The 16,127-nt window shown below is 41.4% G+C and overlaps 3 protein-coding genes across 3 annotated transcripts; 2 read left to right on the forward strand and 1 right to left on the reverse strand.

Moving 5' to 3' along the window:
- Positions 1-752: 752 nt before the first annotated feature.
- Positions 753-3,056, reverse strand: LOC141016321 (protein ABHD8-like). Its single transcript, XM_073490614.1, has 4 exons — positions 2,236-3,056; positions 1,625-1,795; positions 1,320-1,536; positions 753-965 (listed from the first exon to the last, which is right to left on the reverse strand). Exons 1-4 carry the CDS (start codon positions 3,054-3,056, stop codon positions 753-755), a joined length of 1,422 nt encoding a protein of 473 aa, XP_073346715.1.
- Positions 3,057-9,206: 6,150 nt separating this feature from the next.
- Positions 9,207-10,617, forward strand: mrpl34 (mitochondrial ribosomal protein L34). The gene is made up of 2 exons (XM_073490618.1): positions 9,207-9,314; positions 10,036-10,617. Exons 1-2 carry the CDS (start codon positions 9,259-9,261, stop codon positions 10,352-10,354), a joined length of 375 nt encoding a protein of 124 aa, XP_073346719.1. The 5' UTR covers positions 9,207-9,258; the 3' UTR covers positions 10,355-10,617.
- A 952-nt stretch (positions 10,618-11,569) lies between these two features.
- Positions 11,570-15,846, forward strand: LOC141016325 (DET1- and DDB1-associated protein 1-like). Its single transcript, XM_073490620.1, has 5 exons — positions 11,570-11,919; positions 12,170-12,250; positions 12,376-12,427; positions 13,126-13,187; positions 13,290-15,846. Exons 1-5 carry the CDS (start codon positions 11,911-11,913, stop codon positions 13,392-13,394), a joined length of 309 nt encoding a protein of 102 aa, XP_073346721.1. The 5' UTR covers positions 11,570-11,910; the 3' UTR covers positions 13,395-15,846.
- Positions 15,847-16,127: the final 281 nt, after the last annotated feature.

Consider the following 16,127-nt stretch of genomic DNA (forward strand, 5'->3'; position numbering starts at 1 on the left):
CTGTATTGCAGATGAACAATGTCTTTTTGTCATAATGTAGTCTATGTATTCATGTGGTGCAATTATTAATTACATTTTGCATGTACATCAGTATATATTTAATGTCTGTAACCCATTTGCCACTCCCATTCAGTCAGTATCTGATAATAATCTGTTATTATAAACTCTTGAGTTTTACTATAAGCTGTCATTCACCTTCATACTAGTGAATCAGATGTGTATTTCCTCATTTTACTGCATATCACCTCTCCAGTTTCCCATTAAAAGCAGATGTAAGACCATTGTGTAAAGGTAAAACAGAGGCTCTGCAGTACTTTACAGAATATTTAAGATAAAATGTGACTAAATTCACACACCATTTCATGGATTTGATGCTTTTTGCACCTTGCAGAAGTCACTTCTTCACCAGAAACAATTCACACACACAAATCACGAATGGACAAAGTCCTTCTGATCTTCAGGTGTTGTGTCGTTTTCCAAACATGACGAGATGGAGCACAAACTGGTATCAAAAAGCGAAGCAGAAACTGACGGTGTAATTGCATCCATTCCTCTCATCTTTATGTCTGTTCCATCGCTCTCTGGTTGGCACCATGCCTAAGTCCTGCTTTATCTTTGAGCACCAGTGGCCGTCCGCATCGTTAAGATGTGGCCCTGTTTATAACAGCTCTCAGCCTGGGAGCAGCCTTAAGAACACCTGCCGAAAAAGGCCCTCTGCTTGGTTTCCGTGTTAAAACTGGACTCCCTGTTGGTTATTTGTCCATAGACCTATTGGTTTTCAGTGTGTGGAGAGTGTCACTGAGAGCAACTGTCTTCTCTGTGTCTGTCTTGCTGCTGTCTTTTTTGGACATGTCAGGCTCCCATAGAAAGAACTCGTGGAGGAGGGTGTTGACGGTGTCGGGACACTCCATCATGACCATGTGACTTCCCTCCTCAATGACTTTTAGGAAAGCAAACAGGAGGATCTAGAAAAGAAGCCAAGAATGAATGCAGAACATTACAATAGGTTACATTAAAGGAACAGTTCACCCAAAAAAGAAAATTGAGTAATTATCTACACACCCCTGATGGAATACGTCAGACGAGCTGTATGGAGGCATTTTATGTTATTTATAGTCATTTTTTTACATTTTAAAACAAGTCCCTATCTACTTCAGTTGTTGAGGAGAACAATGTTTTGCTGTGAAGCTCCGGAAATGGTTTGTGGACTACAAAACTATACCCGACTGATCATGATAGTGACTAAACTTTCATTTTTTGGGTGACCTTATCCTTTAAACATTTCAAATTGGATAGCACATGATGAAGGTGTACTATACCTCTGCCATGCGCTGGTCCTCATCCATGGGCACAAACTTGTCACACATGCCATGAACCAGAAGGATGGGCACGGTGAGCTCAGCATGGTAGACCTCATCCCCCTCAGGCCAGTACTGGCCACTCATCATGGCTCGCAGGACAAAGGGAGACACGTTGAAGGCATTGCCCTGCTTCAACAGCTGCTTTTCTTTGGCACCCTGACGGGCGAATCCAGCTCTGAAAGTTAGGGGGGAAAAATAAGTGTTACTTGGAACTATTGGGTGAACAATGTGATGACAATTTCACTTTTCATATGAGGTCTTACTTGAGGAAGCTCCAGGCCAGGCAGGGTGACAGACAGTGCAAGACACAAGATGGCAGCTGGAAGATCGAGCACAGACTGGGCTCCAGAGCTGTGGGACCCCCTCCATTGATCATCACCACCTTGTGGACCAGATCAGGATATTCGTGGGCCAGGAAGGTGCAAAATGACACCCTGGAGGAGACAGAATGAGATGAGCACAGCATGTTAATCACTACTACAAGACCATACTACAAGAAAAGGAACTTTAAAGGGGCACTATGTAGTTTTGGAGAAAAATTTTAGTGTTTACAATATTTAGATAATACTACAAACTCAGACATATTTATTTTTTCCATAACTGAATAAACAAGCTGTTCTCAGAGGAAAATAAGGTCCCAGAACTGTGTTTGAAGCTAGAAAGGTGGCAGGGTCTGCCACATATAAACAAAGTTGTCCTTTAATGTCAGTTTGTTTATTCAGTTTATTCAGTCATGAAAACAAAGACTTTGTCTTCTGATAAAAAATTCTTCTTACAAATTTTCTTCCTACAAACTACATAATGCACCTTTAATGTAGAATTGCCTCTTTCCAGTGGGGACCGACTCATTACAAAGCATCTCACAAATCCTCACCCATATGAGTGGCCGATGAGAATGTTGCGTTTACGAGCATATCTCTTAAAGATGGCACGGAGATCCTCTGCAAGGGCATAGAAAGTATAAGCGGCTGCGATCTGCGGGGCAGTGCTGGCTCCATGCCCCGCCAGGTCTGGCGCAATGACCTCATAGCCCAGCCGAGAGAAGAAGTCCAGCTGGCTGCCCCAAATGTCAAGAGAACCTCCCACACCGTGCACGAAGAACAGCGCTACGTCCGAGTGTGTCCCTTTGCAGCTCGAGATCACCCTCTTCGAGTCGATCAGCACTGTGCGTTTGGGCTTGCGACGGCGGCGGCGAGGAGGTGGAGCAGGTTTCTGCTCCCCGAGGGTTGGAGGGACTGGAGGGGGAACAGGGTTGGGGTCAGGAGAAGAGGGCATCTCTTTGTAGTCAGCCAGCTCCACCTCTACAGTGCTACACGGCTCCAGATCCCCATCCTGACACTGCAGGATCTCAGAGTGCAGAACATCACCGAGGTTCTCAATCACTAGCTGGCCGTTGCGGTAGACAGTGATCTTCCTCTTGCAGTGGACACTGCTGCTGGTATCGCTCTTGTTCTGAAAGTCCTCAGGAGAGCCGCCATCATCGCAGTCATGGTTCTTCTCCTTGCCTGCAACTTGCTCTTCTGTTACTACGGGCTGACGCTCGGGGACGATGTGCCGCACCCGCAGGACTCTTCCAGGTTTCACCTCCACAAACTCAAAACCATCGGAGGGTTCTGTCGACTCCAGGGGCAAAACCAGGCTGGCTGCCTTCCCAGTCAGGCAGCACAATATGCCTTCAGTGATACTGGTCAGCATGGTGCCCCCCTGCATAAACAACAGACAGAATATGTAGGTTTATATAAATACAAAAACAGACAATGTGTGTGGGTGGGCTTGTGAAGCTTGTTACTAGCTTTTCGCATACGCATTATAAATGATTCCAGGTTTATTTTCCTGCAAATGTCAACAGCTCAGCGTGAAGAAACTAGGTCCTTGCTTGGTTCCCATAATATTGGACCCGAGCTGTTTCCTAGCAACACAGTCACAATGAAATGCTCTTTCTATCCTTTCATCCGACCACAGGCAGTGTGGAGGGAAATGAAACACACAAAACAGCAAGGATGCTTTCGGTTCAACAGCCTCCAAACTGTTATGCAAATCCAAAACACCACAGACACCAGCAGCCTTTGTGAAGCTCCACTAACACACTCACCTGGGTGACTCAGCAGAATGACATTCAGGTAGTCCATAAACAGACAACATGAAAACAATACTTGTGCTGTACTACGGTGTTCGATGTCAGTGAGGACTGACCGTTCACATGCAAACATACTGTAGACGTCTGCTATTAATAAGCCGTCCTTTTCACATGGTCAGGATATATATAAATAGAAAAAGCCACTCAGAGGGCATGACTGTGTACATGTCTGCCAGCTGTATGTCTCATAACAGCATGATACCAGTTTTTCGATCTATACTGCTTCCAGTGGAGATGAGGGGAAAAAATAAAGTGGCATTAGTTCTCATTTTATTATACAAACACAGCCTGGTTATCTTGAGGAAACAGAGTGGGAACAGTCACGTCTACATGATAAGAAGTTATTGTTTCCTGGTTACAGAAACTGTGAAACTGAGGGCCGTATGCACATTACTGCTAATGGCATATCATGTTACATGTTATGATTGTGTTTCATGCCTCCCGCTTAATATATATAATAAGTATTCATAACATCTAGGCATCTTATTGCTTGGAGACGAAATAAATAAATTAATAATTAACTTTAATAAAAACAAATACAGATCTGTGACTGTAGGGATTCATTTTCATTGATTTTATTCATCATGGATACTGAGGTTTCATTTATTTTTTTGGTAGAAGGGATTTTCTCCAGATTAAAGGAACACCTCAAACAAAACAGATAATCCTGTCATTATCTACTCACCTCAATGCTGAAAGAAAGTCAGGTGAAGTTTTATGGTCCACAAAACATTTCTGGTGCTTCACAGCAAAACAGTGTTGCAGCGATCTCCTAAACAGCTAAAGTAGATGGGGACTTGTTTAAAAAAACAAACAAAAACATAAAATGGCTCCAAACAGCTCGTCCAGCGTAATCCAGTTCTCTGGAAGCCCCGAGAACCAAAATTGATTTGAAAAGATGTCACGTACACCTTTTTTGAAGCCTAAAGCTTCACTGTAGCTGCTAAGCTAAAAGCTTTAGCATCGGTGCACGAGCATGTTTTTTGATATCAATTTGGGATCTCAGGGTTTACAAAGACTTGGATTATGCCAGACGAGTAGTATGGAGCCATTTTATTTTGTGGTTTTGGGTTGTTTTTCACTTTTTAAAACAAGTACCCATCTACTTCACTTGTTAGGAGAATGCTGTTTTGCTGTGAGGCTCCACATTTGTTTTGTAGATGAAGAAACCTCACCTGACTTGATAATGACTGAATTTTTATTTTTGGTTGACCATTTAATCGCATATTAAGTGAATAGATTGAACTATATCATACCTCATTATGTCTAATCCCATTCTATCCATTATGTGTAAAACATTGACTTTCAAGATGCAACATGTACGTTTGTTTTGTTTGAAAACATTCAGAAATATCTCAAATTATCATCAGAATGTGAAGAAATAACAGTTTTGACGTAATGAGGTGTATTTATTGTATGCAGAGATATTTACTGAAGTTAGCATGCTAACCAGCTGGTCGTTAGCATGCTAACCAGCTGGTCGTTAGCATGCAACGTTTGTCTGTCAGGTTGAGTCAATGTGAATACATTCAATAACTTAGTGTGATTAAATTAGATGAATGCAAACTTATACATAAACTCATGTGTTTATTCAATTTTTATGTTGTAAAAATAAAGGGGAATTTCTACATGAATGCAGTGTGTTTCTTATTCAAGTATTAAACACAAAAGTAATGCATTTCAAATTGGCTATTCTGTCTCCTGTAATAAATTACATATATTGTAATTAATGTAAATATTAAAATTCTGTTTGAATTTTTTCAAAACTACATAATGCCCCTTTAAGGCATATTTTGAGTGCAGATACTTGTACATGCATCAATTATCCAAACCCCATCACTATAATGAATTCATAATAAACAGATCATTTGTAATAGTTTAGTCTTTAGTTCTGTCTGCTTTTAGTAAAACAAGGTGAAGCTTTTAACAACAGGCTGATTAAAGTAATGACACACTTTTATTGCACATTGCTCCAGAGGTCTGGCACTCCAGTGAGGAGAACTTGGACCTGGTTTGCATGTGCACAAAGGGATTCACATGTACATGTGCCTGTGCATGTGAATGTGTGTGTTGTTGGTGGTGGATGGTCTGAAGGTCAGTGCATCAAGTGCTATCGAGTTACATCGAAGGAGCCAAGTGAATGTGGGCTGAGAGGGCCGCCTTTTCACAACAAGCATCAAAATGGAGCGTCAACACACTGAGCAGACACTCAGCTGTCAGTCTCAACAGCTGCAGTGAGCTTCATCCTATTCTCAAAATCCATCTATCTTGAATCCATCGGTGGTGACACATCAGCTACAAGTGGTCCATAATGAGGTAAAAGTGTCCACTGAGGAAACCTCCTACAGGAGCTGATCACTCATTCTGATGGTGACAGTATTGTGACAGCGAGGTGGGACATCACCTGACCTTATTATCGGATAACCATGGAGTAAAGATGCCTCTTCACCTCTTTAACACAACACTAACTGCATCTGCGCTGATGCAACAACAGACCGTGTCATTCGAATTAGGGATTCTCCTCCTGACCTACAATCCATCAACACGGTCACCCAGGATCTGATCATGGCTGAGGGGGAGCAGGGAGCAGGCGGACCAGCATCTGAAACCCACAAACCCTCCAGACAAGAACTCCTGGCGCTTACTCAGCCATGTTATTTTTCTTGTCTGCATTGCAGAATAATATAGGTTGATATGTCTGCCAAGTCTTACAGTAGCGTAACACACATTAAGTACACAGTGTGCTGCTCTATTTCCACAACAACACGGTGCAGCAGGCGCAGTCTGACATGATGTCTGCATGAGATGCGTATATCTGCAGAAAATGAGACCAATATAACCCCATTTTGTTATAAAGGCCTAAAGCACAAATGTCCTATAGCTTCTGCAAGAATGTGACTCCAAAACATTCAGACATAGACTGCAATAGACTCCATATTCTGATCATCTGACCTGAATTATTAAGTACGTATCACATCTCACAATAATACAAATGCGCAGTGAAGGACATGTTTCACACATTTCATACACAGGCCCCACATCATCGCATCACAAATAAAAATGATTAAAAATCAATGGAAGTCTGGTGCTTCTATGGCGCATATTATTGATAGACGTATTATTTTCTCGCCGTCACAGGTCAAATGGATGCAATAATCGTGCATCTGATCATTGATCCTGATAAACACTGGCTGATTAGATAACACCATGCAATAAGAATCGATTCCTTACCTGCAGGATTACTGGTGATTAAGGGTGATTAGGAATCTGCACCGAGAGATGACCTGAAGCTGAGAGAAACGTTGCATTTGGTGCAACAATTTGTCTAAGCCTGGGATGCTGCGAAACAGTACCCGCTCCTCATTAGCCTCATCAGACTGCTGCCAAACAACACGGAGGGGCTCGAGTTGACGTTGAAGCATGCATCCGTCTGAGTGTGCCAGTTGCATTTCAATAAGACACCCATCACGACAACAAGCAATGTTTTTCTCTGCCTCAGCATCCACTGCGCACTCAGGCCAGACCCTACCCAGCCCTGCTGCCCTTGCATCCGCAGCAGCCGCGCCAGTCTTCGGGCATTTTCGCTCCTGAGCGGCGGTGAGGAGGACGAGCCGAAGACAGCCGAGCGCCGAGAGGAGGCCAATGGGAGAGGCTCGTTTCCTTGTTGCCAAGGCTGACAAGGCAGCGGGGCGCGTGCGTGATGACTGCGCGCGCGCGTGCTTGCGGCAGAGACAGTGACAGAAATGATAACAGTGATGGTCGAGCTGATTATCAGAACCAGCACCACGATCATGACCCGCCAATGTGACACCTGGAGGAGAGGTTATTATATTACATTATATATTACAGGCGCTGCATCACTGAAGGCAGAAAACGACCTTCAGGTTTGAACCAGTCAGATGAACATGTGCCGATGTGTCTGAACTCACATGGACACACTGGGAGTACTGGGACAGGCCGGTGCCTGTCACGGAACAGCCAGCTGTGACGTGTGCGGGGCGGAGAGCCTGTGAGCCAACAGCTGTGTACTTTCTGTTAGTGTTTGGCCTCCGATGTAAATAACAATTAGTACTTTATGTTTAAGCATGGGAGGCATCGGTGCTGTGATAAACCAATTAACATGCGAGATAACCTGGAGGGAGTCTTCTCCTCCCACGCAAACCAGATTCTGAGAGGACATTTTCCTTACTGAGGCCAAACAGGCACTAAAACTCCTCTGTCATTATTATATTGTGCCTAGACTAGAAGTGTTTTCAGATTTTTAGTTACAGTTTTAGATACAGTTTTTATCTGTATGTAACTGCTTTTATGTGATTTTGTCTTTTTTATTGCTTTTATTACATTTATTTGGATTTATTCATATTGACATTTTGTGTTTTTGCATTTCATCTTTTCCCTTTATTGTGCTGCTTTCTACTCGATGGTTACTGTTTATTTGCACATTGCTAACCTAATGGGAAATAATGCGATATTTGATATTTGGCCCAAGCCTACTCTGAGCTCCCAGTCTGGACCTCTAATATCTGCACAATTAACTGAGCTATGTGGCAATTTGGCAAACTGAAGCTACAGTTAGCGTAAGCTTTTACTCTGGCGAAATGTTTCCCGCCATTTTTAGGAGTGACCTTTGACAGCTGGCCAATTCTTACATATTGCACCTTCAACGTAGCAGCTATCACAGAGGAGGTCACAAGTGCTTACCAGTAGAAAAATCAATTAAAACATCAGATCATGAAAAGCAGCAAAATGAGTAAACAATGAAACATACGTGACAACAAATCATATAAACACACATTTAACTATAAAACACGACACAGCACCAGACAAGACGAACGCGAGCTATTATAGAGAAAATATCTTATATATCTTATCTAATATCTATCTATGTGAGATAGATGACATGCTATAAAGGAGAGGGGGGTTTTTTTCTTTCATTTTCTAAATTATTTTATAATGATGTATTCAGACATTTGCTGTAATGTATTATTATATTGAGGCTTAAGTCTGGTTCTAGTTTACATTACTGTGAAGGTAAGTCTACATGCTCACAAGGTTCTCCCGCCCAGGTTTTGGGGTATTAAACTCTACAAACTGGTTACTGTATGTAGGTCTAAATAAGAAATTAAATAAAGAAACACAGTTTCAGTAGCTTTGTACATATTGACACAAGAAGGTATGCTTTTTGACTTTTTGAGGGGAATTAGCCTACATTTTGCTAGCAGTGGACTGATTAATACCTTTATTTGAATGATTTGTCTGAGTGAATCCCACTGATAATGAAGTGAAATGTTGTGCTGCACTGGTTTATGATGACTGCACCTACAGCAGTGTAATGTATTAATTACAGTTTTTAAAACCGTGAAACTAATGACAGAAAAATATCCCTTACTGTTTTATACCCTGAATATAACCTCTCAGGCAGAGCCTCCTCTCAGGCTGCCTACAACCATGGCTGCTTACCTTGTGAAGCATCTTCCGTCGGCAAACACTTAGCTCAAACCATGACCCTCTAATTTAAAGCCGTTATTCTTGCCTATAAATTGTTTAATCTAAGAAACGAGGCGGTAACGCCTCGAAAAATAGTCAAAGAAATACCTGAAAGACGCTGCTCAGGGCAGTAAAGCAGTGCTGTGCAGCAACGAGCGTTTCAATTGGCTAGAAGTTCTGAGCCAATCATGTAGCTTGATATTCGGAGGTGGGCTGGCAGACCTGTGACATTCACAGTTCTCATGCCTATGTCAACTGTGTAAAAGTCTAAACATGAACATTATACTGTCGTCTTTTTCCCGACTGCGTGGAATAACCCGTTTCACCAGGTAACAGAGCTCACGTGCTTTCATATCAGACAGACGGCCGACTGCTAGTGTTTGTTTACGATGCTAATAGTGGCAAGCTAGCTTAGCAGTACGTTAGCAGCGTGGCTAGTTAAACATGAAGCTAGCTACCTACTGATTACATTGAGATTCAGCTCCCGTTAAAGCTTAGAAATAGTTAATCAGTCTTGACAGACTACAGTTGTTTGCTGTAGTAGTTACTGTGTTATTAATGTACTACGAGCAGTATGTTGTATTGTAGCCTCATCTGCAGCAGATCGAGAAGTGGTTGTTGGTGACAGACCATCAGCCTTTTACAATAAAGCCAGATCCACACTTCATTTTGTGATTCATGTTCCGTGATTGTAATGATGTAATTCATGTGCTAAACTATAGACTTGATTATCCTTTTACTATTTAATTATTCTTTGGAAAAAAATTCCCTCAAATTTTTGCATACTTTGGTTTTCCTCTGTCATAATAAAAGACTAAACAGCATGTCATGTGTATATAATCAATGTAGCAGTTAAAATGTGTTGTAATCTGCACATAAATCCTATCATCGTGCTGATAGTGTAAACCAAGCCTTGGGAGCTGTGCATGAAACTACTCCACCAGTAGCAGCACCATAGACGTATATCAACTTGATGTAATCACAGTATTATTGTGACACAATGTTGATAATAGAAAATAATATTAGCTCTGTTCTGTGCTCTGTTAACAGCGTCCCTACAGGTGACCTTGCTGTAACTGGCACGTCTCACCTTAGATTATTCAGCAACTGGATGGTGCCCACTGCAGCTGCAGGACCTCAGATGTCCAGATGTGGCCCGCTCTCTTCACGAGCTGAGGGTTCAGGAGTGTTCCAGCAGCTTCCCTGGCAATACCAGCAGGTACGGACCAGGAAAAGAGGAACAGAGTACCAGCCCAAGAACATCAAACGCAAGAGGACTCATGGCTGGATCAAGAGGCTCAGCTCACAAGGTGGCATCGAGGTGCTCCTACGGCGCATGTTGAAGGGACGGAAATCACTCTCACACTGAGGGTTTCTATTGGAAAACCTGCAAGACTTTCAGGAAATAGACACTGGATCTGAAATGCTGGCAGTTCTCGGCAAAGAACTTGTGTATTGGGTTAACTGATGATACTGGGTGTGGCTGGGTTTGGCATTCCCAATGCATTAATGATGGCCGGGAGATTTAAAACAAGTTGCATTTGCTTTGGGTTAAAAAAAAGCCTGGTAATATCACCCAGTTACTTTGATCCATAATGTGTTGTTCATAATCAATAAATGTTAGCAGATTTATATTTTTGTCTTTTTTTTTGTGGCTTGTGTGAAATAATTTGCTTCAAAGAAGAATGTGTCTTTAAAACTCTTCTGTCATCAAGTGAAAAAACACCAGCTAAGGTTGACTTGGAAATAAAAACCATCCCTGCAGAGTTAACATGCATTTTTGTTTGAAAAAAGCCTTCCCAACGGGTGTGTGGACAAAGGGTGTCTTCTTTGTTGCCTCAGGAGACAAAGTTAGACCTTCAAAGTTAACTGCCAACTACTATTTACTACAGCTTCTAATGAAGACAGCCTAAAGAGGGAGCATTTAAGGGCCTGGTTGAAGGGATTACTCTTAAGAGAGCGTAAAGGAGATATTTGTGGTCTGGTGGTCAGGCAGGATAACCCAGAATTCAACCAGTGGCCTTTTAGTTACAAGCTAGATAAGAAGACAAAATGGCAGCATTAAAGGTGCACTATGTAGGTTCTGGGAAAAAATTTTAATCAGAAGACAAAGATCTTCATTGACTTTTTTTTTATGCCAAAACAAACTAAATAAACTATTTTTGTTTTCATGACTGAATAAACTGGACAGCACAATTTCATACTGTTTTACTTTATATTTGGCGGACCCTGCCACCCTTTTAGCTTCAAATAGTGTTCTGGGACCTTATTCTCCTCTGAGAAAAAAATATTCTGGAGTCTGTATTATTACCTTATTAATATTGTGAATGTTTTCTGAATTTTAATTTCTTCTCCAAAGCTACATAGTGCCCCTTTATTTATAATGTTATGTGAAAACCATATCAAGGAGCTGTAGAGGAGGGATCGCTTTGCTCTCTGTAGAAAGTACTTGTGTTGTTTTCATGCCACAACCCCCTTTGTATTGGGGGATTGGTCTGTTACATAATCACTTTCTAGCCAATCAGCGCGCTGCTTTTTCTCTCTCGTCACGCATCGACCACTGCTCAACCAATGAGGTGCCTCGAATCTCAGAAGGTACCCGCCCCCGAACAGACGAACAACAAAAATGGAGTTGTGAACTAGTAGCGGTTAGCCTGTAAAGGACGTTCAACTTCGATTTTCCTGTAATTACCTTTACACGAGCGGAAATTTGCGACTGGTTCGAAGTGTCGTGATGCGGTAATATCACAGACACACGTAGTTTACGGTTTATTGCAGTCATAAGACGCTGTCGGACGGGAAAACAAGCTGGTATCTTGGCTACGACAAAGACAACAAGGCTTAGTGGCTAGCTAGCTAAAACAGTAGCATCTGCCCGTTTTCACTCTCACTGTGCTCAGAGCGAGGAGCGTGACTCGGACAGAAATGGAGAAGGTGGGTTCACAGCCGGTTCTTTGCGTATTAAACGTGTATGTGTAGCTATAGGTGTTAGATTGAATTGTTGGTACTGGTCAGCTTCGATAGACATGTAGCTTACATGGTGGCAAGTCGGACGTAGCTTAGTGTAAACACATACTACTGTTCTCTGCTGTTCAGCTATCTGTACGGTAGTCTGCCTTGCCAGGTTTCCATTCGTTGCTGTTCTGTGAAGTGTGTTTGTTCATGTTTTCGTTTCTGTTCTCAGGGAGATTTCCTGAAGGGACTGCCTGTCTACAACAAAAATAACTTCAGCAGATTTCATGCAGACTCTGTATGTAAAGCATCAGTAAGTCATTTGCTCTCAAAATGCTGCATTAAAACCATCGTGACGTCACAAATTTGGCCACAATTACCACAATTTGGTAATTCTAGCCAATTCATAGACTAACATGGATCTCAATTGTGTTTCAGAACCGTCGGCCATCTGTTTATCTTCCAACCCGGGAATATCCATCAGAGCAGAGTGAGTACACTGACTGATGATATAATGTGTTTATATCTGAGGAACAGAGCGTACCCCCAAGCACATAAATCTTTTGCTTCGTAATGGTCTCAGCTTCAGGGATATGTCAGATTAATTCGCTGTCAGTACCAATTACAGTCTTGTTGTAATTCAGCTTGTGACTGAGACATATTATGCTTCAAGTTGGGTTACTACTAGGACGGGTTTACAAGCTTAAATGCTCAAAAAACATCAGTTTTTTCATACTGTTCAGCACTGTATCCCCCCTCCTTTTAGCTCCTGCCTCTTTAAGGCCCCCCTCCTGAATACCCAGTCAGCTCTGATTGGTCAGCTCACACACGTCTGACCCTGCACCACTATCAACAGAGCAGCTGAGCTTAATCGATTCTTACATGCCAAACTAGCCGTCAGACATAAATGATGCAAATGTGTGACGTGGTTGTTATAGTGTGATGTCACAATGTCACAGAATTAAAGGAGGGTCTACTGACGAGGCGTTTCAGGAGCAGTGTTTTCTGTTGGTGCGGACTTTGACCTTTTTAACTTTCAAAATCTTTTACATACACAGTATAATAGGTCTCCCTTTAAGATAATACCCTCTGTGGGAGGAGCTGATCCCAGCTGCTCTCTTACTTTTCTCCATCATTTAGCTTTGTGTCTCTCTTGATCTCATCAGTGTCTGTGTTGTCTCTCCTCAGTCATCGTCACAGAGAAGACAAACATCCTGCTGCGATATCTTCATCAACAGTGGGACAAAAAGGTAAAGGAATTACATGAAAACGAGAGAGGAAGTTGGTGCAGATTGGAGTATTTATGACGGTGAACACCCTTTGTTGAATGTCTTTCTGTCTTACTTGACCAGAATGCAGCCAAAAAGCGAGAGCAGGATCAAACAGATGGGGAGAACACAGCGCCTCCACGGAAAATCGCCAGAACAGACAGTCGGGAGCTGAACGAGGATTCATAAATGTCTGTGCTGTTGATGCACGCCCAGCAGAGACTGATCTGTTCAAACTAAATGCACACACAGATGCAGGATGTATGTCTGCAGACCCAGGCCTTGACACTGAAGCACACATGGATCGATACATTTCAGACCACAGACGGCATGACATTAATCCCAGAAACACTGGTCCTAATGTGTGCGTTTGACTTCAGATTTCCTCCTTAACCAAAAGGTCTGTTTGCTACCGTCTCCCAGTGTTTTCTTTACTTCCAAGACACCTCTGCCTCAGATTTAAGTCTTTGTAGTTTCAAAATAACTTGCATCTACCTCCTTATCCCTCAACCCCCCTGGTTTTCCTTCACTCATGCACACGCAGCTTTCTTTTCATTATGCAGAGAGTAAAGTCATCGCCCCTCTGCTGCTGTTGATGGGTTTACAGCTGTAGTTATTCACACCATCTCTGAAATATGCACGATTTAAGTTAAGCCTGTGTACGTGATTAAGTGATCATGTTTTTGTGGCTCCTTCTCCATTAGGAATTTTTAGTTTAAATGATATAATGACAGTGACCCGTAACTCTTTATTTGAGCTCATCCTATGTGGGATCAATACTGTCACTACAGTGACTGCATTGCTTTTGTTGGTTAGATGTAATGATCCCTTCAGGGTTCGTTTTGGACGACACGAGTTCTGAAAGAAACGTTCGTATGTTTTCTCCAGATGAATAATGATTTATTGCCTTAATTAGAAGTGAGTGTGTTTTCCCCATGTCTTAGAGGGGCCCCTTGGTTTACATTGCTGTTTCAGGTAAAGAATATAATGAACCATTTTTGAGCTGAATGGATATTAGCATGTGTTTTTGATAAGGAAATGTTCAAAGCCAATACAGTCATACTAGAGGATGCAAACTGTTTTTGTACAGTGTGACTTGCAGATTTTGTAGCCATATTCTAAGTTTGATGCTTAGTAGTTTGAAATCGGCGTTTATAAGCAGCAGTTGTTAGCAGAATATTTTATGAAACAGGTGATGACCACAGTTGTTTAACTAATGGTGTGTAGGCTACTCGTGAGGACTGCTGTCAGTCCTTGTTATAAATGTGCCGTTCACATTTGCTTAAACAGGTTGATCAATTGAGTCATAATGAGGGAATGCGTGTTGATCTGCATGATTTTGACAGCGGGGCTAAATAAACACAATCTGTGTTTGCTGCTCATGAAGTCGGTGAGGCTCGTCATTATGCTCCACAAGTCTTGTATATTTGTACAGTATGTATATTGTGAGCGTTCTGACCCTTTATCAGGAAACAAGACAGTGACTCACTCTGACTTCTTCTTCCCCAAGTTAGCTGTATTTTTTTCTGTTACACTGGGGAACCAAAACAAACAAAAACATTTGACTTCATTTGCTTTACACCTTCTGAAACATCCCTTCTTGCGCATAGATGAAGAGAGTGTTTACAAAATCTTCAACTAGAATGGCACTGTGTAACTCCACCAAGGCCCAACATCCCCTTTAATTAAATCAAGCCACCCAGAACAGCTTTACCATATTTTAAGTTCACCAGATCTACATCAAATTGTACTCAGTCATTGATACCAGCCACCTAAATATGCCTGATTTTGTTGTCATCAGGATCCATGCATTATTCCCAGAGAAATTAGCAAAAATGTTGTAAATCTTGCCATGTTAAAGGTGCACTATGCAGTTTGGGGGAAGAAAAAATTATCAGAACAGAAAGATCTTCACTGACTGATTTTTTTTTATGCCTAAACAAACTCTTCGTTTTCATGACTGAATAAACAAACTGACCTTAAAGGACAACACAATTTCATACTGTTTTACTTTGTTTATATGTGGCAGACCCTGCCACCTTTCTAGCTTCAAACAGTGTTCTGGGGACCTTATTTTCCTCTGAGAGCAGCTTGTTTCTTCATTGAAGGAATTTTTGGAGTTTTAATTTCTTCTCCAAAACTACATAGCGCCCCTTTTAAAGAAAGTGAGAAAATATTCTTGGAAATCAGTTCTGTAATTTTAGTTTAATCGTGGCAACAAACAACACAAAACCTCTTTGGCAGTTAATAATAATTTTTGGCAGGACTGTCAGTTGAGTCTATTAGTCACATTTGTACTTTTGTTAATTGCTGTTCAAAGGTTTCACAGTATATATTCAGCGTGGCTGCGTATGTCAGTTGAGACGAGTAGAATAAACACTGTATGTTCAAAAAAAAAAAACCCAGATGAATGCAATGTTTTATATGATCTTCATAGAAGAGTGCTTCACTTTTTGTCATACGGTTGGTTTTCCATCACCTGATGAAGTTTGGGATATGTTTATTGTTAAATGCTTTGCTTTGAGTTTATTGTATAAATGTGTTGTTGTCGATTTCAGGTCTCGTTCTTGTACAGATTACACTATACAGTAAAGGCTGTAACTCATAGTAAACAACACTGAAGAAAATCCCTCCTTCCTTCCTTTTATTGTTGTAGTTATTTTTCTTTAGCAACATTCTTTTCTGAATTCATGTTATAATCCTCCTTAAAAAATGAGTTCACATACATGTGTAGTTTACATGAAGCCATCCAGTTAAACTGATTTACTGTTAACAAAACCAGCCGGTGCTTTAACTCTTGATGGATGTTTATTCAAGTGAGATTTATTTGCATTTTAGAAGTACATTCACTAATTTATGTAGTAAAATAATTCATATAAAATCAAAGTTAAGAAAAATAGAATATTTTTTCATGGTCACAGT

This window comes from Pagrus major, chromosome 21 (genome assembly GCF_040436345.1).
Source record: "Pagrus major chromosome 21, Pma_NU_1.0".
Classification (NCBI taxonomy): domain Eukaryota; kingdom Metazoa; phylum Chordata; class Actinopteri; order Spariformes; family Sparidae; genus Pagrus; species Pagrus major.

Bases quoted from the DNA above. Each gene is read 5' to 3' on its own strand.
- LOC141016321 (XM_073490614.1), bottom strand. From the start codon at position 3,056: ATGCTGACCAGTATCACTGAAGGCATATTGTGCTGCCTGACTGGGAAG. The intron at 1,796-2,235 runs GTGAGGATTTGT...TGTCTCCTCCAG, and splicing joins CTCATCGGCCACTCATATGG to GGTGTCATTTTGCACCTTCC. The intron at 1,537-1,624 runs GTAAGACCTCAT...CCTAACTTTCAG, and splicing joins CTGGCCTGGAGCTTCCTCAA to AGCTGGATTCGCCCGTCAGG.
- mrpl34 (XM_073490618.1), top strand. From the start codon at position 9,259: ATGAACATTATACTGTCGTCTTTTTCCCGACTGCGTGGAATAACCCGT. The intron at 9,315-10,035 runs GTAACAGAGCTC...CTCTGTTAACAG, and splicing joins GGAATAACCCGTTTCACCAG to CGTCCCTACAGGTGACCTTG.
- LOC141016325 (XM_073490620.1), top strand. The intron at 12,251-12,375 runs GTAAGTCATTTG...ATTGTGTTTCAG, and splicing joins ACTCTGTATGTAAAGCATCA to AACCGTCGGCCATCTGTTTA. The intron at 12,428-13,125 runs GTGAGTACACTG...GTCTCTCCTCAG, and splicing joins GGAATATCCATCAGAGCAGA to TCATCGTCACAGAGAAGACA.